At 37.0% G+C, this 27955-nt stretch overlaps 1 protein-coding gene across 1 annotated transcript in view; it reads right to left on the bottom strand.

Moving 5' to 3' along the window:
* Nucleotides 1–26672, bottom strand: part of LOC129283321 (epsilon-sarcoglycan-like) — a 29915-nt gene extending 3243 nt beyond the window's left edge. Inside the window, exons 1-5 of the mRNA XM_064104542.1 lie at nt 26642–26672; nt 25974–26001; nt 16070–16229; nt 15204–15400; nt 9204–9227 (exon numbers count right to left, since the gene is read on the bottom strand). Coding sequence (XP_063960612.1) covers nt 9204–9227; nt 15204–15400; nt 16070–16229; nt 25974–26001; nt 26642–26672 — 440 coding nt within the window. The remainder of the gene's footprint in view (nt 1–9203; nt 9228–15203; nt 15401–16069; nt 16230–25973; nt 26002–26641) is intronic.
* Between the last annotated feature and the right edge of the window lie 1283 nt (nt 26673–27955).

Here is a 27955-nt window from a genome sequence, read left to right as displayed (position 1 = left end):
AAAAATGTGATATAAGAAAACATGAAATTCGGTATTGATTTGATCTATTGTTCTGTATTTTACTAAAATCAGCTACAAGCTCCCCCCCCCCCCCCGCCCACTTTTGAGGGTCCATCAAGTCCATGTATTAGTATGCATATTAAAATGTGTGAAATGAAAATAAAAGAAAAATGGTGAACAAGCATTTGTTATGAAATAGGTGATAAAATGCACACAGCAGGGTTATTTAATTGTATAATGGTTTAAGTTTGTACGTGGGGTGAGGCAATCAATAATATGTCTAATTTGGAGCAATATGAGCAAGAGGACTAAATCAAATAAGCAGGAGTATTGTACCAGTAACATCATCCTAACCCAAAAGTAAGGATCACTGAACGAATAAAAGCATCCTTGAAGGGATACTCCGGGTTGAAAATATTTATATGTGAATAAATAGAGTAAAATTCACAGAGCAAAATGCCGAAAATTTCATCAAAATCGGATAACAAATAACAAAGTTATTGAATTTTAAAGTTTAACAATATTTTGTGAAAACAGTATACACATCGTCATCAATATCCGTTAGGCAGTCAGACCGCAGGTCCCTATGCTAATGAGCAAAAAGGCCAGATTCATCCAAGTCATCTCGTGGCTGAATCCTCCTCCTTGCAAAATCTCGTGATTCGTGAGATTTTCTTTCTCTAAGAATTTACCTGTTTTAACCTCAAGTTAAATGAAATATTATTGCACCATCAGATAGAGTAAACGTTACTCTTTCATATTGGTCATTTATTTTGTATACAATATTTTGTTAAATAAGTAAATTTCTGGCCTGAAATTGTGCCTCAAAACTGAATTTTCTTCCTCTGTTTTCTTTTGCAAATTGTGCAAAACTTTTTATTTTGAGCCTCAATGATATCTATATCACCATAAAGCTGAACTTCTGTACTTTCTCACAATGCCACTCTTGATATGCGGCACCTTTTAATCGGGTCAAGATCACACTTTTCCCACCAAGGTACAAGACGAGATTTCTGAAATTTTGTACTTGCATGAAATCCAGAGTTCTGATTGGCTGGATAAGGTTCACAGAACAACAGGCGCGGGGTATTTGAGGAGATTACCACATGGGAAGTGTGACCTTCCCACGAACCCAGGCACTGGAACCGTTGGAATTTGCCATTGTGTGGTCTTTTTGACCAATCAGAGTGCAGTATACTTGTTTTCAAGCTGCTTTATGTACTTGGCAAATGAAAAGTGTGATCTTGACCCGATTAAACCAATTCTTATTTTGAAACCTATATCATTTCAAAGCATACATATTCAGCTTTATCATGATATAAATATCATTTGGGCTCAAACAAAAATAAAGTGTGAAAATAGCAGCTTTTGTCAGGTGAAAATATTTATTTTGTAGCATATTTTAGATCAAAATTTTAACCTATATTACAAAATCTTTGAATAAATCCAAACACATGACCTAAAAGAATGATTCTTCTTCTTTACAATGGTACCAAATTCATGAAATTCGATGCATAATTAGAGCAGCAATGACCCAATGAAAAGAGGTGTTTTGGTCCGCATCAAGCTCATTAAATATGCAAAACATCTCAAGTCATGAATATCACTTGGATGAAAGAAGCCACTTTCTTGGGACCTGCAGTCTGACTATAGGTGGGCTGATGATGTCACATTCCCACTTTCCTTTTTCGTATGTTATTACATTAAATCATCATTTTTTAAAAATTATTTCATACATGTGTGAATAATATGTCTCCCTTATAATGAAACAAGTTGCAGCAATGAATATCTAATGCACTAAATCAGTTGTCAATCCAGTTTTTTAGTTCTTGGAGCAAATAACTTGAATAAACCCAATTTCATATAATAAAATACAAAAGATCAAGACTGGGGATATATGACATCATCAATTTGACCATTGAATATTCATGAGGACATACCTAGAACTGTTTCACCAGAAAATGCCAATCTTTAAAATGTCATAACTTTGTTATTCCTTGTCCGATTTTGATAAAATTTTCAGTGTTTTGTTTGTCTGATATTTCTTTATCTGTTCAAATCATATTTACTTCAGACTGGATTACCCCTTTAACTCACCACTAAGAAATATGTCCTGAACAATTAACAGCACCGTAATCTACCTATGAGGAACCCCAAACCATTTACAGCACCCTAAACCAACCAACAATGACTACCGAACCATTAACATATCCTATACAAACCAGAGAGGACTACCAAAACATTAACATATCCTATACAAACCAACAAGGACTACCAAACCATTAACATATCCTATACAAACCATTGAGGACTACTGAACAATTAACAGTACCATAAGCTACCACTGAGGACCCCAAACCATTAATGGCACTGTAAACCTTCCAATGAGGGCCACTGAACCATTAAGAGCACCCCAAACCAACCAATGAGAACCACTGAACCATTAACCGCACCCTAAAACCAAGCATTGAGGACCATTGAACCATTAATGGCACCCTAAACCAGCCTAGAAAAACCATAAACCATTAACATCACTCTAGCCAACCAATGAGGATCCCTGGACCATTAACAGTATCCTAACCCGACCAATGAGGACCACTGAACCATTTACAGCACCCTAAACCAACAAATGAGGACCATCGAACCATTAACAGCACCCTAAACCAACCAATGAGGATCACTGAACCATTTACAGCACCCTAAACCAACCAATCAGGGCCACTGAACCATTAACAGCACCCAACCCATGAGGATCACTGAACCATTTACAGCACCCTAAACCAACCAATGAGGACCATCGAACCATTAACTGCACCCTAAACCAACCAATGAGGATCACTGAACCATTTACAGCACCCTAAACCAACAAATAAGGACCACTGAACCATTAGCAGCGTCCTAAACCATTCAATGAGGACTTAACCACCCAATGAGAACCACTGAACGATTAACATCACCCTAACCAACCAATAAGGACCACTAAAGCATTAACATCACCCTAAACGAACCAATCGGACCAACAGACCTCTAATAGAACCTTACTGACCTAACGTGAGGAGACATGCTCCGTTCCACAAAGTGAACAGGAGCAGAATTTCAAAAAGGAAAACCAAGGAAATGGGATTAAGACTACAACAGGAGGTCTCCATGCATACAAGGGGCACGTAACTTTGCCTGCGGTCAGATGGCTCGCTCCAAAGTTTATTGGTTGAGGAAATTGGGAATGATTCGCAAAAGCCCCGTTACCTATCGCGTTGCATGATCTCACAAAGCGATTCACTGCCCGTCATTGTTTGGCCATTATACCGGGCAGGATGAGCGTTGACAGATGATGATATCCCCTGAAGGAACAGTGATTAAACTTAGTAATCACCAAACTTGCTAAAAGAGGGATGGTAGATGCTGGAGGATGGGGGTCTTGAGAATTGATTCTCAAAGATAACGAAAGTTCAAATGACCCTTGATCAGAACAACCTTAAAGAACTTTCATGAATGTACAAGGATACAACCCTGGAAGAAAGGGTATTGCTGTTATTTCCTGGTTCATGATCCAGGAGTGTCTTCAAGTTTCTGAGGTGGACAGGAAACAACCTTGAGGCAATCATTACGCTTTGGAGACAGCTAGTCCTTATTAAAATCAACCAAAGATCATGTCAATTCATCCCATTGTCTCCGAAGCACCGGGAGAACATTTGTATGTGTCAAAGTGCACAGGGAATTACAAGGTAAATCAGTATTATGGTGAGAAATGCTCCACATCTTGACATCATTCTTGTTGTCAGTTATACTCGACTCAAAGAAGGAATTTGGCTTAGGAACACTTTCTTGAAAGACAGGAAGGTAGTTTGTGATCTGCTGAAGACTAGAACTAGTACAGGCCCAGGTTTGGTGGCAGTGTCGTTTTTCAGATAGCAAAGATCATACACTTGCTGTTCGATAAAACTTGACATCAAAATTAACTCTGATCTGTAAGTAGCAGTGTAACAGAGCTCAACAGCCGATTATTTTTTTCCTGATAACTATTGATGGAAAAATTACCATTGAATGTACATTTTGTAAAACAGGGTTCTACACATAAGTTGCTATGGCAATTAAGGCCTTCATTTTTTTGTGTGAACATAAGTCCGTCTTTTCTTTCCATGGTTAAGCTTCTCAATCAGACTGACAAATTCAGCCCAAGAGAGGGCAGTAGATGATCTGACCAGAATTGACGTGCTAGTGAAAAGGGATTTTAAGAATATACAACCTGTATGTGCTTTCCAACATTACATCTAGCGATACTTAGACAGTTTCATATGCCATCAAACGAATACAGTGTAATCATGCTCCAAGTGCTTTTCCAATGTAAATATTACCATTTCTCATTAATGTAAATCTTACTGTTTCCGTAAAAGTTGCAGTACTGTAAAGGATTCTGTTACGTAATACACATGACTGGGTTAAAAGGCATGTTTACATGAGATTACATTCTTAAAATCGTATACTGCATGACATGAACGTCAACTGGATGAATCACAGTATTCTAGCAGATGCCACTCTTACACTTTCCATATTATTTCTTGATGAAAAATAATGATTTTAATCCAATTTTAATCTAAATCAATACTTCTACCATCTCTCTTTTTTGTATATATATATATATATATATATATATATATATATATATATATAATTCATGAATATATTGTCCATCTAGCTATATGTTTCAATAAAAACACAAAGCTAGGACAAATACCTGGTAAATGTGCTTTCTTTAACATCATACCTTGATCTTTTGGGGGGTAAAATTGAGATTTTGTTAACCCTAGGGCCAGGAGATTGTTCTTCACGATAATCTCTTTATGGACCGCTAGAGAGCTTCTAACGGCATGTGACACAAAACTACCGGTTTCAAATTACCGGCTCTGCTGTCTTAGAAAACACCATCTTCATAATCACTTCCACCATCGCGAGAGATAATAACGAGCAGTTTGCTGCCCTCGTTAGGGCAGACGCAGACCAGTATCTTTGGAGAAGGAAATGGTTGTTTCCCATGCATCCAGGTCTCCCAGGACCAATGGGTCATACTAGATCTCATTCATACTCAAAAAGTAAGACCACATTTCAGACCTGTGAAAAATGCCTTTGAAGGGGAATGAAAGCCTTGGAATAAGTTGTAGTGTGAAAATATAAAGATCAAAGAATACTGAAAATTTGAGAGAATGAAATAATAAGAGTTATGGGCATTTGAATGAGGAGAATGCTAATAGTGAGGTCACCCTCCCACTAACATTGTAAGATATATGATTTCACTCTTTACGACCTTTCCCCCTTTGATCGGCAACAAAATAAGAAAACACCTCATATAATTTGCTCATTTTAACGAAAGTATGGACTACATGTATATCTCAATGATAAATTTGTGAAACCAACATGTCCTCCCATCAAAAGAAAAATTAGGGAGCATTTTTATGAAACAAAATAGTCTGTGTTTTTTCACTAACAATGTAATGTAAGCTACTGAAATCCTTTCTTCTGATTATCAGAGAAAATCATAATGCTTCTTCATAATAATAGTTACATTTATATAGCGCTTCATACATTGGTTTCTAAGCGCTTTACATTGTAAGTATTATTACCCTGGATATAGGATCCATTGCTTTTCCACACATAGAGTGCACCATCTCCATTCCCTGGGGAGTATTCTGGCCAGGCACACATGACTTATCTTTGACATGGCTTTGGTAATATTTTGAAAATTATTATATTTGACCAAATCCAGAGGATGATCCATCCGTTAGATCCAAGCATTTTTGTTGTTCATAACTTCATGTTAGTCTGCTGTGCAAACTCCTTCACTCCAGTTGGGTGTTCTGAACGCAAAGCCTACGATAACTTGTGTACAGCAAGTTTTATACGCGCTAGTCTTGTGTGAAGACCCGCTTGTTGATCAAAGTTTCAATCAGGGTCTGTGCCTGCAGATTGAGTTCATGTGGTGAAACATGGAACACATGTTGTGTTGCATTCCTCGCTCCCATAACCAAACCAAGACAATGTTGATTGTTAGGAGGTGGGACTATCTTGAGTAACGTCCTGACTGAACACTGATAAAGATCTCGTCCTTCCCCCTCCTCCTTCCCCCGTTCCCCCTTCCCTGAAGACCCTAGAACTATGAAGGATCTTATTATCACATTATCAACACGCCTGCCCCAAATAAGGCTGGGTTATACCTTTAAGCAATTCCTCTTGCAGTGACGAACTCCGCTCATGAAACAAAAAACTTTCATCGCTCTGCTTTTGTATCAAATGTCAAATTTCATCCTCTTTTAGGCATGAAAACTTGCCAGGTTAAGCATCACAAGTGCAGTGCGAAAGGAATGTCCCCATGGCCATGTTTCAGGCAAGTCACACCAAGACCACATGGCAGTACTACATGTACTTTCTTGGCCCTGGGCAATACATGGGAGTGGGGTTGTACACCACTTGTAGCATGCAATGTGAACATGACTCTTGAACCAACCCATTGATACCCTCAGGTAAGGAAAGGATCAATCTCGGGTCTTATATCTCTTGAATCTACCAACCCCTAAGCCTTCTGACTACCTTACGAATTCTTCATCATCTCAAAAGCCTGTCATAAAATGTAGAATTCCCTAACAAGTGTTATTCAAATTTATTATGTTTTATGATTAATGCCTTTGTCCTAAAACTGTTATGGGGTGGATGATGAAATATGAAAAGTATATTCCTGGATGCATAAGGATATTTTACACAAGGTTCAGCCACCAAATCAAAATAAAAATAACTGTTTTGGTTCTAATTGGTACAATACTACTGCTACTAACCGGACGCATCCGAGAAGAATGCCATTTTTTTAATCATGGAATGGGCTGAATTTTTAGGATATTGCTGTAGCTTCCTTATGTACAATCATTAAGCTTGTAAAAGAAGTTTGAATAAGAATTTGAAGACTCGGTATTAGAATAATAAAACCATTATGAAAGAGGGCACTAAATATTATTTGATGAAAGATGAATAAAAATCTAATGGTCTCTGAATTTTTGCGAAGATTAGAATGTTAGATGTTACTATAAAATATAATTCACATTATCAAAGCTTTATCAAAGCTTTATACGGGATTTAAAGAACCTGAAAATATCCTATCTCATATAAGTTTAAATCTTAACTTTGTAATAGATATCCTGTTTAATTAATATCACACCAACTAAAAAATTGGTTTTATAAGGTCATCAAATTTGATTTGCCTTCCACCATTTATTAATTACTTATTTTATTAAATGCTTGCTCTTATGTAGGTCCCATCATATTTCTTTGACTTTAATAACTTGACTGAATGTATCAATATGTTACTTGTATACTTTTTATTAATTTCATATTATGCGCTATTGTTGCTGTTTATTTTATGTGAAACAAAAGTCAAATGAGAAATATGAAAATAAATAAAATGAAAAAAAAAAACAAATTGAAATGAAGTCAAACTGAATTATATGGTTCAGTCATTCAATGAACTTAACTTTTTAAGAATAAAACCAATGCAAGACCCTAGAGACAATTACTTTTATACAGTTTACTACCACTATTGGTAAATCTAACCTGTATTACCCCTGTCTTATCAATCAAATTGTTAATCCATGTTATGATTTGTTGCTGGGATGTTAGAGTCTAGACTCTAAACATCTGGACTGTGTTGACAATGATCTGTTTCCATGGCGACTGTTCCATACCTGTAGGCTAGAAAACACTTTCAATCCACCTACATGTACATAGTGGGATGGGCTTATATCTCGATGTTCATTTCATATATATATATATATATATATATATATATATAAACAACCCGAGATAAATGTAGAGTTTGGTCATGAGATAGAGGACGCATATGGGTCATGTGGTCTAGTGGTTAGAGCATTTGACTCATGATCGCAAGGTTGTGAGTTCAAATCCCTCTCTGCCATGTCTTAACTTTGATAAAAAGACCTGAGAGTAATTTGTGTCGTCTATAAGATCAGCTACTATGCCTGATTAGACGTAAAATGTTTCTTATGTAATTGGTTATATAACAGCTTGGCATTATACCAGCAAGCAAAAACCTATCTTCCTGAGTTCCTTTGGGAGTTACCATAACAGAACAGAGATAGTGAGATATATTTCTAATTACCACCTGGGAGGAGAGAGTAAAAAACTGGAATGTCAAAAAGACAAATACGTGAAATACCCTTTCTAGTGAACTTGGCACCAAGAAATGATTGCAACGAGAAAAGGCAAAAATGAAATCGGGGGGGGGGGGGGGGGGGTTCCAGGAAGTGTAATGTCTGAATCAAAACTGCATATGAATACCAATCGGCACCTGATATTTAATGCGTAATCTCATCAATTAATATCCAGAGATGCGGATCCCAGAGCAAGATCTGACCAATGCAGTGAAATGTTACTAACATGAATCAAGCACTATTGGGAATTTTTAGTCATACTGTACTTAATTCTATGTTAACCACCCTCCACGACTAATCTAGCAAAAATATTTTTCAAATTCAAGCAATACATCCCGAACCATTATCAAGAGAGTATACATAATGTATGCTGAAAGGAAACTTAGGAAATTAAAAACATAAAAAGATAAAACTACATGTAAGTGAAAGAAAGTTCGGACCAAAAAACTATGCCTTTAAAGTAGTAAGCCCAAAAATTACAATGACAGTACAATTATTAACTCGTTTATTTCCAGTAGCATGATCGACTGACATGCAATCTTCCGGTCAGTACAAATCAGCAAAGTGGACACTTAATATACTGGAAACAGCTGTGTAGACGCGAACCACGGGTCTCTATCGAAGAGACTTCCCTGCTTTGAATTTCCAGCGCATCAATCACGGAACCAAAATAAACACGCTCCGTGGTGATGGTGCAGAAATCTCCCCAAACTTGTAATCGAATTTCCCCCAACCGATTCAAATTACACAGCCACCTTCCACTTCTTGCAACGGGGGGAGGATGGTTTTACAAAGAGAGAGAAATGAAATAATCAAACTGTACCCGTTAACCTGAATATTGGAAATGAAATCAAGGGGATTTCCTTCCAAGAAACCTGCTTTGGGGATTCGCAGGAAATAAGGGCTGGTGTTGTATATATTCATATTCTTTTTCTTTTTTTCATCTGGTGTAACGTTTAGATGTAATTTGTGTGTAGAGAGTGGACTACTTACTCAGATGAACTGGCCAGTTCCTTCCTGCAAGAATAAAAAAATAAAACAAAGAAAATTCAATTGTATGTTGAACAAGTGTCAACATTTAATCATTCACATTAAATGGTTTTTTATTCCATCACTATTCCTTATTGAATCAAATTTGACTTTGTCCATGGACGTCCAAGTATAACAAAATTGAATCTTCAGAATCAATGCATTTTTCTCACCTCTCCTCCCCACTCTCTCTCCCCCTTTTAATACTAATGATAGGCATTTATATAGCGCCATCTATCTAGAAATTTTCTATTCTGAGGCGCGATGTTATTATTATCATTACCCCGGCTTTAGCTCGAGCTGCCTTTCAGCGCTCATGCATTCAAGGAATTAATCCTGCCGGGTACCCATTCACCTCACCTGGGTTGAGTGCAGCACAATGTGGATAAATTTCTTGCTGAAGGAAATTACGCCATGGCTGGGATTCGAACCCACGACCCTCTGTTTCAAAGTCAGAATACTAATCCACTGGGCCACAACGCTCCACAATTTTATCTTTTCCATTTCTCCTAATCTAAACTTTTACCCCTATCTCTCTATCCTCTTTTTGTTTGCTATCTCTATCTCATTTTTACATTCTTATCAATGATCTTTTATCATCCATTTATAGCAAAGCCATAGTTACACTCTTATATCATTTTCATTTACTTTTTCTCTCTCTTTTATTTCCAACAATACCCCTTCTCTCTCTACTGTGTACAGTCAAACCTGTATATAAATGCCACCCTCGGGAAACAGGAGACAGTTGGCCATTTTAGACAGGTTATAAAACATGTTTCTTTCAAACTGGACACAAATTGTCGGCCACTACAGACAGGTTTCACTTTAGACAGGTGGCCACTAAGAAAGGTTTGACTATACATGTAAAAGCAGAGTTCATAGACACACCCACAACCTGCGCAGTTCTAACTATATTTTGCTACGTCACATCCCTACTCGGAATGCAAAGATTACTTTGGAAGATTGCGCATTCACCTGCGCAGCCCCAAAATTATTGAATGGCTTGCCACAATGTGGTTAGATTCTCTCCATCGGTAGAAACGTTCAAGCCAAAACTAAAAACCTATATTTTCAATTAATTTCCCTTAAAAAAAATGTTTTGTTTTTCAGGGGCTCTTACAGTGCAGAAGAATATATGCACATAGTTTCTGTGCTGTACAAATCAGTATGTTATCATTATTATTATCACTTAATGCTATCCCTTATTCCCTGATCATTTCAACACATCCTGCGAGAGCTTTATCTCGCTATCTCCACCTCAAAATCCAAAATCTATCTTGGAATCTGTCTCTATCATGAAAGGTCAGTGAGAGCCCTCTCTTGGCGATAGATGGCATGGAGGACAATCGCTAGACCTAAACATTTCTGCTTTCCACATCGCTAGGATTATATCCTATGGGTCAATGACCTTTGCCATAATGGAGGACAGTTCATATCCCTTGAGGGATTAATCTTGAGAAAGATAGGCCTATATCTGAACTATTCTTTGGGGAAAAAAATTATGGTGACAAATTAAGATGATTCTTCGACATTGAGAGACAAATAATGCATTGCAATAGGAATACAATTGTATTTTATCGTTTGTAAGAGAGATGATGATAGGCAGAGGCGAGGAGAAAGGTAGATAGATAGACAGATAGATAGACAGAGAGAGAGATATAGAGTGAGAGAAAGAGAGGGAAGGGTGGAAGAGAGAAGGAATGGGCATATAACAAAAGAGAACGAAAGAAACTGAAAGAGGATATTAATTATTATCATAATTATCTTCATATTATTTTTAAAGGAATAATATTGACATGCAAATGGACAACAAAACATGTGCGCATTTCTAAAAAGAAACATATTTTTATGCGAATGAAGAAATCAACATGGGAAAGGCAGAACAAATGGCTCGAGAGGAAATAAAGGAAATAGAAAATGTAATGTAGACAGGAGGCATGCTAGCAAGAGATTAGCTCGAACTTGAGACCCATCGCACAAGGGATATTATCAAGGAAATCTGTATAATTATCATCAACAATTTCTCAAGGACCTTTTAATAAGAAGTGTTAAACGAGAGGGTTAAAACAATTAGATGTAATTAATGCAATTAGAAATTGATCTGCAGTCTCTGATTAAATCCATATTTTGTTCTTGATGCTTAATGAATTCCAAGTCTAGTTTCCACAGGACTCGGTTGGGTCATATGAATCTCAAAGAAGCTCTTTATTTTGAAATTTACTCTGATTCAAGAAAACAATCTTTTATAATTTTCTATCTCTTGTTACATATTTAAATATAAAATAATAACTTTTATTATGCCATAACTGTTTCAGTTTTCCTCTGCCAAATACCTTCTACTCTCTTACACAAGTTAAAGATGTTAAAATTACAACTTTTCAGATACATATACATTTCCAAATCTCTTCAATCTATCTCTGTCTATTTCTGCATATCTTCTTATACATGTAAATCATAAATTTGATCTATGTTTAATTAATAATTTTCATTTCTTCTTTATCTTCTGCATTTTTAATACACTTTATCTTATAAAAATCATGCATTTTTTTTACCAAACTGAAAGAACTCTCTGTCTCTTTATAACTGTTTTTCACAAATGCATAATTCAAGTATTCTTTCTTTTCATGTATTTAAAGAGATGATCGTTTCTATCAGAATATGAGTTAACAGTAAATACAGGCAAAGCAACACCTTCACAAAAAAATACAAATTAAGAGGAAAATTCTTTAATGATGTAAGTTTCAGATACCTTATTAGAGCTAAATTGCAGAATTGCTTGTTCCTGATCAAACAATGACTTTATATCAGAAAAAAATCTTATTCTCCAATAAAATTCTGTTTTATTTCATTTAAACTCCTTGGGTGGTTGATGAATGCCAAAAAGGTGAGATCCTATATTACTTTTTAAGATAGAGGTCTAGATTTGAATGTCTAATCTTTTCATCTCATCATCGATTCTTATTCGCCTATCATCGATGGTATGGATGGAAACGGAAGAAGGGGATTAAAAATAGCAACTAGGAATCTCAGATGGTCTCATTTATTGCATGATAAAATCAAAGAAAATGTCGGATGTCAAAGTCTGATCGATTTCCAGTCGGCATTGTTAAGGTACACTGATTTTTTTTTACTTCAACTAAAAACATCAGGTGCCTCTCATTAACGTGACTGCAATCAACTACAGGGCCCCGTCTTACAAAGAGTTACAATTGATCCAATCAATCGTAACTCTATGGAAATCCATCAGTGTCATAATTTTTTTTCTACAGGAAATGTGCAAAATGACCTTTGTAAACAAAGGAGAACACACAGAACTGTCAAGAAATCAATGAATTTATGGATAAACATTTGCATCTAGAAATTTTTTTGAGCAAACATGCATTGTATATGTTGACTTTGCTGGCTTTCCATAGTTGCGGTTGATCGGATCAATCGTAACTTTTTGTAAGATGGGGCCCTGATGTCTGACTGATTGCAGCCTTTTGTTTGGAAAAGCATGTAGTTACAGAAAACACCTACATCCAAACCATCTACAAACTTGTTTAATTTCGCTATCAATAATGCACCAAATGACTATCCAATAGGGCAAAATCGGATCATCAAATCTAACAGATTCTGCTTGATTGTGTGCCGGGACCGAAAGTGAAAGGTATGCACTCTAAATGCTGTTCATTAAAAAATAAAAGAGGACTGATAAAAGTTCACGTTTTGATGAGGAAATGTTTAGCGCCTGACTAACAAGAATAAAACTGGTGAGTTCCCCGAACCAAATCGGTGTGAAAGATTGCACCAGAACACCAAAGGCATATTACAGAAAACACCTACATCCAAACCATCTACAACCTTATTTAATTTCGCTATCAATAATGCACGAAATGACTATCCAATAGGGCAAAATCGGATCATCAAATCTAGCAGATTCTGCTTGATTGTGTGCCGGGACCGAAAGTGAAAGGTATGCACTCTAATGCTGTTCATAAAATAATAAAAGAGGACTGATAAAAGTTCAAGTTTTGATGAGGAAATGTTAGCGCCTGACTATAACAAGAAGAAAACTGGTGAGTTCCCCGAACCAAATCGGTGTGAAAGACTGCACCAGAACACCAAAGGCGTATTTTTTTCTGGCGGATAGTGGTTGGAGATTTGCCTCATTTCAAGTTAAATCCTCAATTATTTCTGGGAGGCTATCAAGAGCAGATCATACTACCACAGGATGTAAGTTCAGGAAAGTGGGATTATCATATTTCACGGACCACCCTTACTCTAAGAGTCACATGAAACACCTCTAACCAAAAGTGAGAGATTGATGTCTTGATTTATACAAATCTAACAACTACCTAGATGTTTCTTAGATGGATGGTTTTAAGAGAAGCATTCAGATAAGGTCAAGTCTCAGTTCAATAATTCCTAAAACCACATTAAGTGTTTGCTAATCTTGAGGATTAAAGACGGACGTAATCAAACCTTCGAATCAGGAATGGAGGGAAAAGAGGTGGGCTATTGGGCAGGTCATCAGGGTTGATTATGGTGCAGTTGCCATGGTAACGCTAATCTCACGATAAATTTATTAAGAACTGGTCGGCTGGAGGTGGACACTGATTGAGGGCAGTCTTGATAAAAACATCAAAATAAATTTGGATCACTCTCCGATAAACAGGTCCCTCGGGCGAAGGTGGAAATAGAAAGGAATTGAAAAGAGATTTGCTAGTAGGCCGAAGCCCATTCATTAACATGGCACTGTTTCAAAATCGTTTGTTTAATTTGGTCTTATCCCGCATTCCAGTGACAAATGCTAGAAACCCATTACAATATTGCTGATGGCCAATAGAATTTCCAGGATTTCAGTAGCTTATATCAGGGACTTGAATCTTGTCACTGATAACAAGAACTGTGAAAATTGGCTCTGTAAACCCCAATGGACTCTGCATCGTCTGTAAGAAATCTTGATCATATTGATCTTAAGATAGGAAGAAATGGGGCATGCAGAGAAAGAGAGCTTGATCTGGCAGGTATATATTAAATATAGGTCTGGACTGTTGAATGCCATTTATTTTATGTTTATTTGATACGGTCTAATTAACTTTTCTATTTGTTTCTCCGATTTCAATCATGATTTTAATCTATTTCAATCAGGCAGCAGTGCTTTGGGTATCAGTCTAAAATCACAAATAAAGATAAACTCTGACACGCATCGATGCTATTTACTAAATAATATACTGCAATAAAATGAATTATCACCCAAGGTTATATCCATGAACAAGCCTGAAGGTCCCCTGTGTAATATTACCCATTAATAGTACATGTAATGCAGCTCCACCATTAATTTTCATTTTGGAAATCATAATTTTGATGGGCTGATGCGATAACTATGCTGTGGTAGTTATTAGTGATGGTAAAGTTGTTAAGTGGTTTAATTTATGTAACGTAGCATAGAGGATGCTATTTTTAATTGTAAAAAAAACCCAATAACCCCATGAAAAATAGAAAACACAATGGCCCGTATTCTGAACTCGGTTTCAATTAAACTCTGGTCTAAAGTTGTGGTTTAAGTATGGATAGCCAAGTGTGGCGAAAATCTCTGTTAGCACATGATCAACTCATTTGACACTTGAATCATTAATAACTCTCTGGGAATGATACATGTAGTTGAACTATTTTTTTTCATCGTGAAAGCAAGAGAAAACAGATTAGTAAACATAAGAATTACATGCATGATAATCTTTTATGTTTTGGCTTCCCATAATTATAGCACAGAGTTAGACCATGGTCGAAGGGTCCCATATCATAAAGAGTTGCTGAGATAGCAAATATTTCTGGAATGTCCACTTTCATTGAAAGAGCCAATCAGGAAGCAGAATTTCCACTGTTGCCATGGTAGACATTCCAGCAAGGTTAGCTATCATAGCAACCTTTTTTTAAAATGAAATGGGCCAATATTACAGGCTAATGGATGCAATTCCTTACCGTCTGCTCCGCCCGCAGCACATGAGGTAGCCCAAGACAAGCATAGAACAGAACATGATGGCGCACGGGACAACCACCAGTAGTAGGAACTCGAGAAAACGATCGGTATCTTCAGTTTGCATGGCAGGGGGATCGTACATCCCTCCCAAGAAAACGGGAGTCGATTCATTCTGGGGTTGTGATGGAGGTACTGCGGTCTTGAAGTGAAAAGAAAAAAAACATATGAATGCAAAAATGTGTTTATGAGAAAGGTAAAAATAATATAGGGGTTACCTGAAAAAAACATTTACATGAAGTATAAGATGACCTTTTATAAATCCATGCAAAGGACATATCATTTACAATTGCGGAGTCAAATTTTGCATGAATTAGAGAGATTTCTTTGGTCCGATAGAAATTTAACTGTAATGCAGATTCATCTTTACATCTAAAGATAAACCAAAAATAATCAGCAAAATATTTCAAATATTTGTTCAATCAAATGATCTTCAGATGTGGACTGGAATTATAAGAAATTTTACTTCAAATTTCTACATAAATTTCCCTGATCTCAATTTTAATTGTAGATTAAAAATTAAACATCTTTTAAAAAATCTGAACTAAAATTAAATCTAAATGATAAGAATACGGGTGTCAAAATTGTTCATTGAAATCTACATTGCATTGTTTGGTCAAATGAAATAAATGTATTTATCAATATGGAAAATGTTTATATTGTTTTATATTTTCTCACTAATGTCCAAAATACATATAACAGTAATGCATCCAGAAAAAAATTATTTAAGTTTATTATTATGAACTTACTAATCCCACGAATAATATCTATCAAAGAAGGACGAAAAGAATAAAAAGGCAATTCACATTACCATGGAAACACTGCACCAGTCAATGATGAATGCAGGCTGGAAGAAACCATCAACCTCTGGAGGGGTGTACGTGGTATCTTGCTGGCAGGGACCGACAGAATTTGATATTACATTGGCGAGAGTTTCTGATTCTTCTTGTGCTCCAATGGTCACTCTTACCCTGTACCAAAACAAAAAGAAGAAATGTTTACACAAATAGAGATATGTTTGATCAAATCCCTTGAAAGTTTCCCAGTAATCTCTGTAGGTACAGTCGATGTCAAACAAGATGAATATTATATATTTCATTACAGTATATGTAGACCATTCATTATAGACATTTTGTTTCATTAAAACCCTTTAATGCATATTGGAGTCAAGAATACAAATACTTTACTTTCCCATTTCTAGACATTGAAAAAAACACATGGAATGTGCATTATGCAATTCAATATAGCAGCAGGGCTGACTTTGAAAAGATGAACAATTATTCACAAAACACCATTCATGTGATAATAAAATACTACTATCAGTTCCTTGACCCTAAATGACCTTTTGACTTGACCATTGTAGAAGTGGCACGTATAGTACCGTGCTGAGTATATAGGGACCAAGTCTCATTTCCAGATAAACATCATTTTTATTTCAATTGTTGGGCAATCTTTGCCACTCTCAATCCAGAATAGTGTTTCATTTTAAAATTACAAACAATTTTATGCACAACTGGATCAGGTTCTTAGGTATAATGTAAGCTATTAAGCGATATATCGTTTTGCACACGAAAGGAATTATCACTCCTATCATCTTATTCTTAGGTATTTTTCTTAAGTGGAGCATTATGGCCCAGTGGATTAGTCTTCTGACTTCAAAACAGAGGGTCGTGGGGTCGAATCCCAGCCATGGCGTAATTCCTTTCAGCAAGAAATTTATGCACGTTGTGCTGCACTCAACCCGGGTGAGGTGAATGGGTACCCGGTAGGAAGAAATTCCTTGAATGCTTGAGCACCTAGGCAGCCCAGCTAAAGCCGGGGTAATAATAATAGCAGGGCCCGCTGGGAGAACAATTTTCAGAACTGTAGTGGCTTCCCTGGGTAAATATACCTATATAAGTATTATTATTATCATTAAGTATTACATATTCAAAGAACACTATCACCTAGAAGGTGACTGAGGAAATACAAAAGTCAAGAAACGAGGCGATAACGACTGCCCTTGGAGTAGCTTCATGACCTGTTAAACAACCAATAATTGACCACATTTTGACAAGTTAAATGGCGTGAATTCTCTGAACAAATCTGCATTGGTTAGATCTGTAGCTACGGGGGATGCGCTAATTTGTTCTATTTCCACTCATTACTACAAACCCATGATAAGTTCCTTTGTGAAACTAGCCAGAGTTCAACCACTCATGGCTGAACCTAGCAGACCATTTTTAATTCTTTCTATTAGAACATCGTTCGGTTGCATGTTCCTACATATATACATGTATATATATATATAAGACTCTGATATACCTACAGATTGTTTCAATTATGGGAACGGAAAGATGGTTATTATATCCTCTATCCATGCAGCTAAAGAAGGAAAAGAGGTTTAAAGAATAATAAATTTGGATTAACTTAAACAGGAAAAAGCTTGCCCGTCTCTCTATTTCTCACTGCCTGATAAGAAACTAATTTAATAAGTGTGCAGTTTCATATTCCATGACCAATAGTGATACATTATATCATGAGCCATATATATCAAGACCATAATGTTAATATAAAATCAATATTTATGTGCATATATGATTGTAGGCTTGAGGCTGAGGATATTTTCAGTAATATGTTTAATCTGATTTTTGACAATTTTCATCCAGGAAAAGGGTGTGAATAGAAATGAAAGTAACATAAAATGATGAAAAAAATTATTATGACTTCAAATGTATATTAATTTTGTATTGGCCAATGAAAACACAGTATTACATTTTATGCCATTGAGGAAAAGATTCAAATGAAACTGGGTCCACCAGTTATAAGAACCAGTGATTAAATAGACATTTAATTCTTGTTCATACAATATCCAAATCAGGAAGAGATATAATTTTTCTCATATGTTTGATTTTTATCTTTTATTATTCAAAATTTGGTTGGGGTGGACTTACTCTTAAGTATCCCATCATATATTAGAAGCGAAACTGGAAATCGACATGGTAATGGGATCAATAGAGGATACCGTAAAATCAATCAAATTAGCAACTCTCAAGCTCTCAATGCTATCTTTCCCTAGTCACAGATAAATAATACACGTGAGAATTGTTTTGTGGTTGAATTTGGGGGTGTGTAAGGCAATGACAGGCACCTCGTTCTGTGATTTCCTTGTCTAAATCGAGACAATACGATACAAAACGATTATCTGGTATTAAGAATAGTTTTTATTTCCATCATAGTATACATATGATGCTCTATTTGTAGATGTAAAGCAGCTCCCTCTTTCCTGTACGCTGCTCATAGGAAAAGATGGTTTGGATGAGGGTCAAGAAACTTGAGGATGAAGCCCTCTGGTGGAACTTTGAAAGTGAAGGCCATGTCATATCGTTCCGTGAAAACCTTGTAGGATGATTTGTGGGCAATCACTCGCAACTCACCCGCAACGAGTTACGATCATGTTCAAAACATTTCTGAGGGCAAATCAGACTTGCTCACGCTCCTGCGGGCAACCCGGGTAATTCAACCACAATTGAAATCCTTCAGATCTGGGGCCCGTCTTACAAAGAGTAGCAATTGATCCGATCAATCACAACTATGGACGGCCAGCAACGTCAACATCTAATAATCAATCATAACTTCATTTGCAACCAATCAAAAATGTATTGGTGAATTGCATTTTATCATTCAGATGCTTAAATGCACATACAATGTCCCGGAGGGGCCAGTCAAATGTATTGCTGTACACGCGCGTGGCCAAATTATTTCCAAACACCCCCTAAACGAGTTTTTCTCTGTGTGTAAAATAAGCCCTAAACAAGTTTTTCGCAGGCTTTATTTACACATTTTGGCACCTAAACAAGTTGTTGCCAGAATATGACCCCGGGAAAAAACTTAGGGAAAAAAACATACCCTAAACATTGACCAGTCTTTCAAAACTACCCCTTTTTGACAATCAGTGTTTTTGATACCCTTAACAAGTGCACGCGCAACCCGCGTTCAAAACTGAAAAAACACCCCTTTAAACGTGTTTTTTTTGTCACGCGTGTGTACAGCAATATATTTGACTGCCCCCCCTTCCCCCGGGTATAATGTATGTATATCAATGCGAAGATGGATCTCTAAGGCATTCTTATCAAGCATATATGTGTGTGTGTGTGCAAAATTAATAAAATACAACTAGCAAGTAGCATTGGGATTTATAAAAATGGGTTTCATTTTAAAGCCATATTGCTTTCATTGATGTATTATGAGTGATGCTACATGTATGGTATCATTAGATATAATGTATTTATAACAGGTGGATCAGTAACCTCTGGAAGAAGTATAACATAATAGGCGGTCAAGGGGAACCCCTATGCACTCTTTCCTCTCATAAATGAGTTGGAGATGACTATGGCCTTAGATCAGGGGGGGGGGGGAATACATGGGGGCACCATAATGCCTCCAAAAGCTCTGGAAAACTAAAAAGGAATTTCAGGATTTAATCTAAACTCTTGACAAAATGTGGCAAATTCAAGCTGAGCTCAAAAGGTAGCCCAAGAAATTGTTTAATGGATTTTACATTGTCTTAGATGAATGCAATACTGAATATCATAGTTCCTACACCTCTCCCGATATACTGACAAAATCCTGTTAAGGATGTTGGTGGAGGTGAGTTTTTCTTTTTTATTGTGCAGGCCCCCCCCCCACTTTTTTCCAAAACCGTGTACAAAAACGTAAAAATGACCATGTTTGTGATTTTTTGCATGGTCAGCCCCCCCTCACTTTGAAAACCGTTCCGCGATCCCTGTTGTGGAGCGTTGTGGCTCAGTAAATTAGTATTTTGACTTTGAAACAGAAGGTCGTGGGTTCGAATCCCAGCCATGGCTTGACATCCCTCAGCTAGAAGTTCATCCACATTGTACTGCACTCAACCCAGGTGAGGTGAATGGGTACCTGGCAGAAATTCATTCCATGACATGCACCCGTGCTGTAAAAAAGGCTGTGGAGCTAAAGCCAGGGCAATAATGTCCAAGTCCTTTGGAAGCGCATAGGGATGATATGTCATAATGTGACATATGTGCTACACAAGAACTACGTCATCATTTATTATTGGAATGCAAGACTCATTTCACATCCAGGCTACATATTCTAGATAGACCGATAATGAAGTGAGTATTAGATAATTCTATAATAATGTAAAATAATAATCAGTATACTTGAAAGCACTTTGTGTGAACATGACACCAATGAGCAATGAATGACTGATCAAGGTATTCTTTCTCCGTATGAACACCACATGGCATCTTATCATCTTGGCCCAGTGGCAATCTCTCATCTCCTCAGCTGTTTGAGAAATCTCTCCCTGCCCTCTTCACATCTTCACCTTGTTACCTGGGTGGGTGGTGTTTCACAAAACTTGTTGTAGTATAAACTTTGCATTAACAGTCAAAAGCTACTGAAATAATTCAATTTGATTGGCTGATAGTAAACTTGTGATAGAAATTATGCATTTGTTAATGAAACAGGGCCTGGATCCTTTAAGAGTATAAGTATTTGAAGTTTGTGTCATCCTCAATATCTCAATGCATAATGATATGATAATCGACTATCCTTTTCTTACCCCAGGGAATTGAGCGAGGGTACATTACTATGTCCCAATCTACGGCGACACGACATTTGCTCCGGTCTTAATTTCATCTAAGATATATGGATAGGGTTAGGGTTGCAATAGGGTTTTATATTAGATTTAGGGTAGGGTATATAGTGTTAAACCCAGGGTTGAAGTTGGTCATTCTATCAGCATGCGGAATTCAGAGCAGAGCAATTGTCTCCAGAGAAAAATGTCACGGAACATAAATCTATAGCACCGTCAGAATATATGGATCTTCTTGAAGTGAGTGGCTGTGAGCCAATGACGCAACATGCTAGTTATTTAGCAACATAGGTCCATATTCTGAAGTCGGGTTTAATTCAAACTCTGGTTTAAAGTTGTGGTTTAACTATGGATAGCCAATAGTAGCATAAATCTCTAAAAGTAGAATTTCAATGTATCAGCTTATTTTTCGCTCAAATCACTCTTAACTGTTTCGGAAAGATAAATAAAACTTTTTTCACCATTCAAGAGTTAGGAAAGAGCATAGCAAGCATAAGAAACATGCAATGTAAGGAAAATTTTGACAAGTTTGGCTTTCCATAATTTTAGCACATAGTTAGACCATGGTCTTAGTTAAACCTGACTTCAGAATACGGGCCATAAAGTTTAAACCATGGATTGACTTAGTTAGTCTCTGTGAATTCAACCCCATTGATGATAGTCTGGTTGACCTACAAAGGGCCATACAGCTCTTCAGATCAATCACGGAAACTTGTATCCCTTGCTCGCCCAAGAAGGCGGACTGCTTATGATTCTCTGATTAAACAACGATTAAACATTTTGTCACTCAAGCACAAATGACAATTAAGAAACCCCTCCCGCGTGAATAATGCATGATGGGAGTGATCTACGTCTTATTAGGGACCACCGTGAAGATGACGTGTCACGGTATCTCTCAAGTTGGGTGGAGTCTCGGACTAAGCCCTCAAAGTTATTTCAGAGACTGCACAGTCATCTCGTGCTTTGGTATTTTCCTTGAAGCCATGAGTAACCTCTTCTTTAAGTTTTTAATACTCTTCAGTTTTTGAACTTTCACGGTGGAATTACATGTACATTAATGATAAAACACAGACAGTCAAAATTGACATCATATCGCAAAGAGTTGAAGTTTTAACACTAACTTTTCTTGGAGCAATGAGTAATAATGTACCTTCTTCAAGTTCTTACAACTTTCTTGGTGGGATTGCATCCATGAGACAAAGAGATTTGCAGTGTCAAATATAGTTCCACATTATCAACATACATGTTGTAGAACAGTGCCATGTGAGTGATATGAGATAACAGCATTTTAATAACTATAACTATAAAGATTAAACTGGAGGGTGCGTCGTTAACATCAAGTTTTTTATAGCTAACTCTGGTGGTCTTTCGGAATCAATTATATGATTAAAATGATGAATTGTAATATTTCATAATTTACCATTTATCTCATTTACCACTGCATCTTGGAAAATAAATCATAGAAAATGTGGTTAAAAATATATATGAAATAATGATCAGCAAAATAATGATGAAATTCAATTTTGATATAGAACTTAATGCATGAAAAAACCCCGAACAAACAAGGGCTTTACAGATAAGTACCCTGATCATCAGTTACTGGCTTGCCTGTACTCTCCCACTCCCTCATGAGCATTCTAGCTAGACTTTCCAAATTCAATAGCTAGGCATACTGCAATGGCTTTAATACTGCTTCACGGGAAGCAACTCTTGATTTTGATTAAATAAATAAATGAATCGAAGGAACAATACAAGGAGTTACTATGTTATTTATGGTGCTGGAAAGGTCATGACCAAATTTTATATTTTCTACTGTATTACGTCAAGCATTCCTGGGCAGACATTATGGCGCCATCTGTTTCTCAGAACTTGTTTTGAAACCTCACACCTCCTAAAACATATGCAGAACATGGAGCTAATCATGGGATCAACATGAAATAGAATAGAAATATCTGAAATCAAATACAGGAAAAACCAACCCCTCACCCCTCTTTCCCAAGCCCACATCGAGTTCCCGTAGCATTGTTCTTTAATCAAGACAAACAATGACTGGGCATCCCAGGAGTGTTCAAAGGAACAGGGTTGAACTGTGATCCTTCGTGCATGGTCGACGATGAATGTTCCTCGCCGAGACTTCCTCCTCTATGTGATGCAGCAAACATGCTATGTTCATCATTGGATTACAAATCAATCAGCCTTCATGTACATACTGTGCGGATGACACAAATTCACGAGATTCGTTCCAGCGTGGACCTGGAAGAATTGTCTCTCGTGGATCGAAGGTGTCGGGGAAACTGATGGTGGAATTTCAAGTTGAGCCCTAGATTTCCATTTATTATTCCCTATCACATTCTTTGAATTACAGCGTAGGAAAAACATGAGGGCCACAGGTGATTTTGCCCTCATGACAGCCCAAATAGCCCTTAAATTTCCCCAAAATGCATGCTTTGGGGCGACCATTCTTTCTTGAGTCGCCCCCAAGATCTGTTCCAAACAAAATACAAGATTACTTTAATAGAAAATCATGATTCTAACTGTAGCAGAAAAATAATATTTGCTTTAACTGCACAATTACTATTTACCCCTAAAAAGGTATCCCTTCAAATGAAAGAAATACATGTAGCCCCCCAAATTCTGCAATCGCCCCAATGTGGAAAAGTAAACTAGCCCCTCAAAATAAAATTGTTTTCTACCCTGCTGAAGTATATATATAATTATATTTTTCATTTAGGCTTGTGCATATACGCATACTTCTAATTATGTGGTCCTATTTTTTTGCAAACCCTCTGGACTTGTAACTCCAATCTTTTTGATGTGCATGCCTGATCTTGCACCAGTGAAAAAAACTAATGACAAATGATGACGAAGAAGATGATGATGAACAGCACTTGTGTAGCGCTATTTATCTATTAAAAAAAAAAACATTCAGAGGTGCCGGCTCCTCAATATGTGACATATTATTCACTTTAAGTTGCCAGATTCATGAAAATGCATCGCTGGGTAATGAATGATCAAGGGGGGGGGGGGGCATTTCATGAGGCTTCTTGCCAAAATTTTCATTGATAAATGCACTTGCAGCCAATCAGATACAAGGATTTGAGTATTGAGTAGCTTATAACAGTTTCCAGTGAAAACATCACCAAAAAATGGTTTCATCAAAAGGCTCCTCTGGCTAATAAGTGTTCAAGGGGGCATTCATGAAACTTCTTGCTAGCAATTTTCACTGATTTTCATCATCAGCCAATCAGATACAAGGATTTCAGTGGCTTGTAACAGTTTCCAGTGAAAACATCACTGACAAAACAGATTCATGAAAACGCTCTCCTGACTAATGAGTGATCAAGGGGGGCATTGCATGAAGCATTTTTCAATGACAAATGCACAATCGGCCAATCACAATTCAGTATGTCAGTGGCTTATAACAGTTCTCACTGCAAAAATAACTGACAAATGCTCTGCTGTCTAATGAGTGATAAGCTCCCAAGAGAGGTTGAAGGAAGCGTGTTGATCGGAGTACTTCTCACTCTGTTTGCAATAAACATAAACAAAAGGATGTGGCGTTCTTACGGATCATGCTATGACAGCTACCCCATCGAGATGTGATTCAGCAAACATCAATGATCATCCGTTCAGAAATCAATCAGTCGTTGGCTATCCCAGCTGGGATCACATTACTAAACTTCTGAACCTGTTGACTACGGGGGTCTAGTGGTTAGAGCATTGGACTCATGACCGTGAGCTTGTGGGTTTGAATCCCCGCTCAGCCATTACCTCCACTTTACTTTAGAAATTTCTGTTGCCTAAAGGGTCAGCCCAGGTAAAATATAATGATATAATTATTTTTATGGTTTATCATCATCATCATCATCATCATCATCATTGTTATCATTTTACTATTATTATTAGCAACTATGACTGATTAATTCAGACATAAAATGTTTCCTCAGTAATTAAATATCATCATCATCATTATTTTTATTATTACTAATACTATTATTATTAGCCACTGTGGCTGATTAATTTAGACATAAAAGGTTTTCTATGTAATTACTTAAATCAGTATGGAGTTAATAAGACATTGCACTACCGAGTTCCTACAGGACGGTTACTTCAACAGAAACATAAGTCTGAAACCATATTAACAGTTTAAACAAATCTTGCAAAATAATACCTGGGGGTGTTTCAAAAAGAATATTAGAGAGTTTTTGCAATTGCAACATGTACAGATTCTACGACATAATAAATCTATTGAAAATGCCTGTGAATTCACAATGAACTACTACATGTAGGAGGCCTTTGTCGAAAATTGGTGAACCGGGAGAGCTGATCGTTGTTAAGTTTTGAGCTGACCAAAAATTGCATACATGTATATGTCGTTTGTCCAGAGTCACGGACGCCACTGCTGATTTGATACACCGATTTTCGACAAAGACTGCTTTGTCATGAGGGCTTTTGACAATAGATTCTCTATGTTCCAGAAAGCATCTGTGTAGAGTTGTGAAAAACTCCCTTATGTATGACTACGAATTGTGGGCGCGTCGTAGTCTAGTGGTTCGGACTCTCGCCTTTCGTACAGAGGGTCGTAGGTTCGAATCCTAGCAATGGCGTGTTTGCTTTCAGCAAGAAATTTATCCACACTGTGCTGCACTCGACCCAGGTGAGGTAAATGGGTACCCTGCAGGATTAATTCCTTGAATGCACGAGTGCTTTAAGGCAGCTCGAGCTAAAGCCGGGGTTATAATAACAATGCGCCTCGGAATAGATTGTTTCTAGATAGATGGCGCTATTCAAATGCCTATTATTATCATTATTACCTGGTACAGTTTGTGGGGTACCTGGTATAACGCATAAAAAGAAAAAAAGAAGCTTTTCCAGTTTCACACACGGGAAGGGTGTATATTTCAAGAATACTGCAAAATGCAGTACCCCAAAAATCATTACAACTGTTCTCCTGCCAGCACACACAAACATACATGTACACACCCTCCCACATGCACTCGCTTTCAATACAAAATAATATAATTTGATGATTCTAAGCTTTTTTCTTTTAATATGGAAAGGTCATTGTAAGGCAAGTATATCTAGGACTAGGCTTATCTACCTGGTCATACCTGCTACTCCCCAGTGGGCTGTAACGACAGACAATACAAATTATAATATGACTATCACCAGGTAAACCACTCGGCTCGGGTCATGCGCTATGGTATCCTCTAGAAATTCATCAGGATCGAGAAACAGACAATGAAATCAATAAAAGTTTCCGTAAATAAAGCGTCCTGGGATGCTGCTCATAGAATTAGAGGATTTTTTTTTCTGGGGTCATTGGAAGATTAATGTTGAAATTGCGGAGGAATGATCAGAGAGGCGGGGGGCAGAAACAGAGAGAGAGATGGAAAGAGAAAGGAAGTTAAAGAAAGAGAGGGAGAGTCACAAAGAGATGTGAAAGAAAGAGAAAGATAACGAAAGAGAGAGAGACTGAGGGGAGAGAGGGGGAGAGAGGGAGTGAGAGAAGGGAGGAAGAAAGGTGAGCGAGAAAGGATTAAGGCAAAGATGACACGAGTCTACACTTAGCACCTTGACTTCCTTTGGGCAGTGTCGGAATTAATATGACCCACATGTGAACGCTTGCCTATGGCTGTGGTTGGTCACTGCTTTATGGCAGTCTCCTTCCTATATGGTCACCTGGCCATGTTCACATTCTAGTTTATGCATCACTTGCTTTGTTTGTACATGTATGGTCAATTTGCTATATTCAGTGAAAGTCCTTACCGGCCAGCTCATACGATGATCCAACATTCATTTTTATGAAGTTATTTTCCTTCTATTGCATCGCAATTTGCTCCACATTTTAATAGGACTGCTACACAAAAATTCTTTTGTGTAGTAGAATTTTACAAATAGGACCGAAAATAACTGAGTTGAGAGCTTTCCTCTCATGACCAAAAATACTAATTAAATTTGGTAAGAAAAGTTATTCCATTTCAGATAATTGACTGTTTTCTTCTTGTATTTCAGAATACTTTTGTTGGTCCTTGCCCGTATTTATACACATTGCAATGGTTATGTACCAATGCACTCATCTGACGGGATACGACCTTTGATATAATTTAAGTCGCAATATCTATATTTTCACATTTGATTTTATTGTACCCTTATTTCAAAGATGGTGGGTGGTGAAAATGCGTTCAGTCTCATTACAGATCTCATACGATAAAGATTGTGGACATCTACTGAAAAAAGGCTTTTAATTTGAATATTTAATCTATCGTTAAAGTATTTAAATCAAAATAAATATATATTCCAATGACTGTAAAGTGCTTAGAACATTGTTTTGATAAACAACTGGACATTACACTAAAAGAATTGAGGAGGTATCCTTGGATGGTCCTGAGTTGTGTTCATAGTCTTGAATGATTGGTGTGGTCAATTGGGGTGGTCAATTAGTGACCACATAGTCTCCTTCCTTTATGGTCAAAAGGATATGTTCATACAATGCACCGTTTAATTCGTTTGGTCAGTTAATATTCTATAGTATCCTTCCTTGACGGTCCGGTCACAAAGTTATGATTGGGCTGAAATTCACAGATTTTGTTTACTGATAACAGTCTAGACAAATATCGTCCTGCAGAAAAATAAACCCAAGAGAGTTTGTTTAGTCACTGTTCACATGGCAATAGTAGCAGAGGATATGTTCACACTTTTTTTTCAAACCTGGGCTCTGTCCATGGAGGGAAAACCTAGTCAGTTTTTAACTGAAAATAATGATAAAGCCCAATAATATATTATCAGAAATCTCAAAATTTTTGATGAAATACTGATCATTCCCGAGAATACTTGCGAATATGTGGTATTCTAGAACTCTGAGTCTGTCTGAGATCATCTTGTGAGTCCCTGATGTAGCGCCCCCAAACAAGTTCCAGCTGCTCGTAAAGTCTTGTGTAACTTTACAAACAGCTTTCGATACACCCCTCCCCCTGAGACATCATTATACAAGTAATGCATATAAGCAGGGGAATTATAAAGAATTACACACAAGAGATACCTTTGAAACAGGTCTAACACTGTTTGAAAGATACATAGTGT

This window comes from Lytechinus pictus, chromosome 1 (assembly GCF_037042905.1).
Source record: "Lytechinus pictus isolate F3 Inbred chromosome 1, Lp3.0, whole genome shotgun sequence".
Lineage (NCBI taxonomy): Eukaryota > Metazoa > Echinodermata > Echinoidea > Temnopleuroida > Toxopneustidae > Lytechinus > Lytechinus pictus.
Note: the sequence above shows the minus strand (reverse complement) of the source record. Positions and strands in the feature narration are given on the sequence as shown.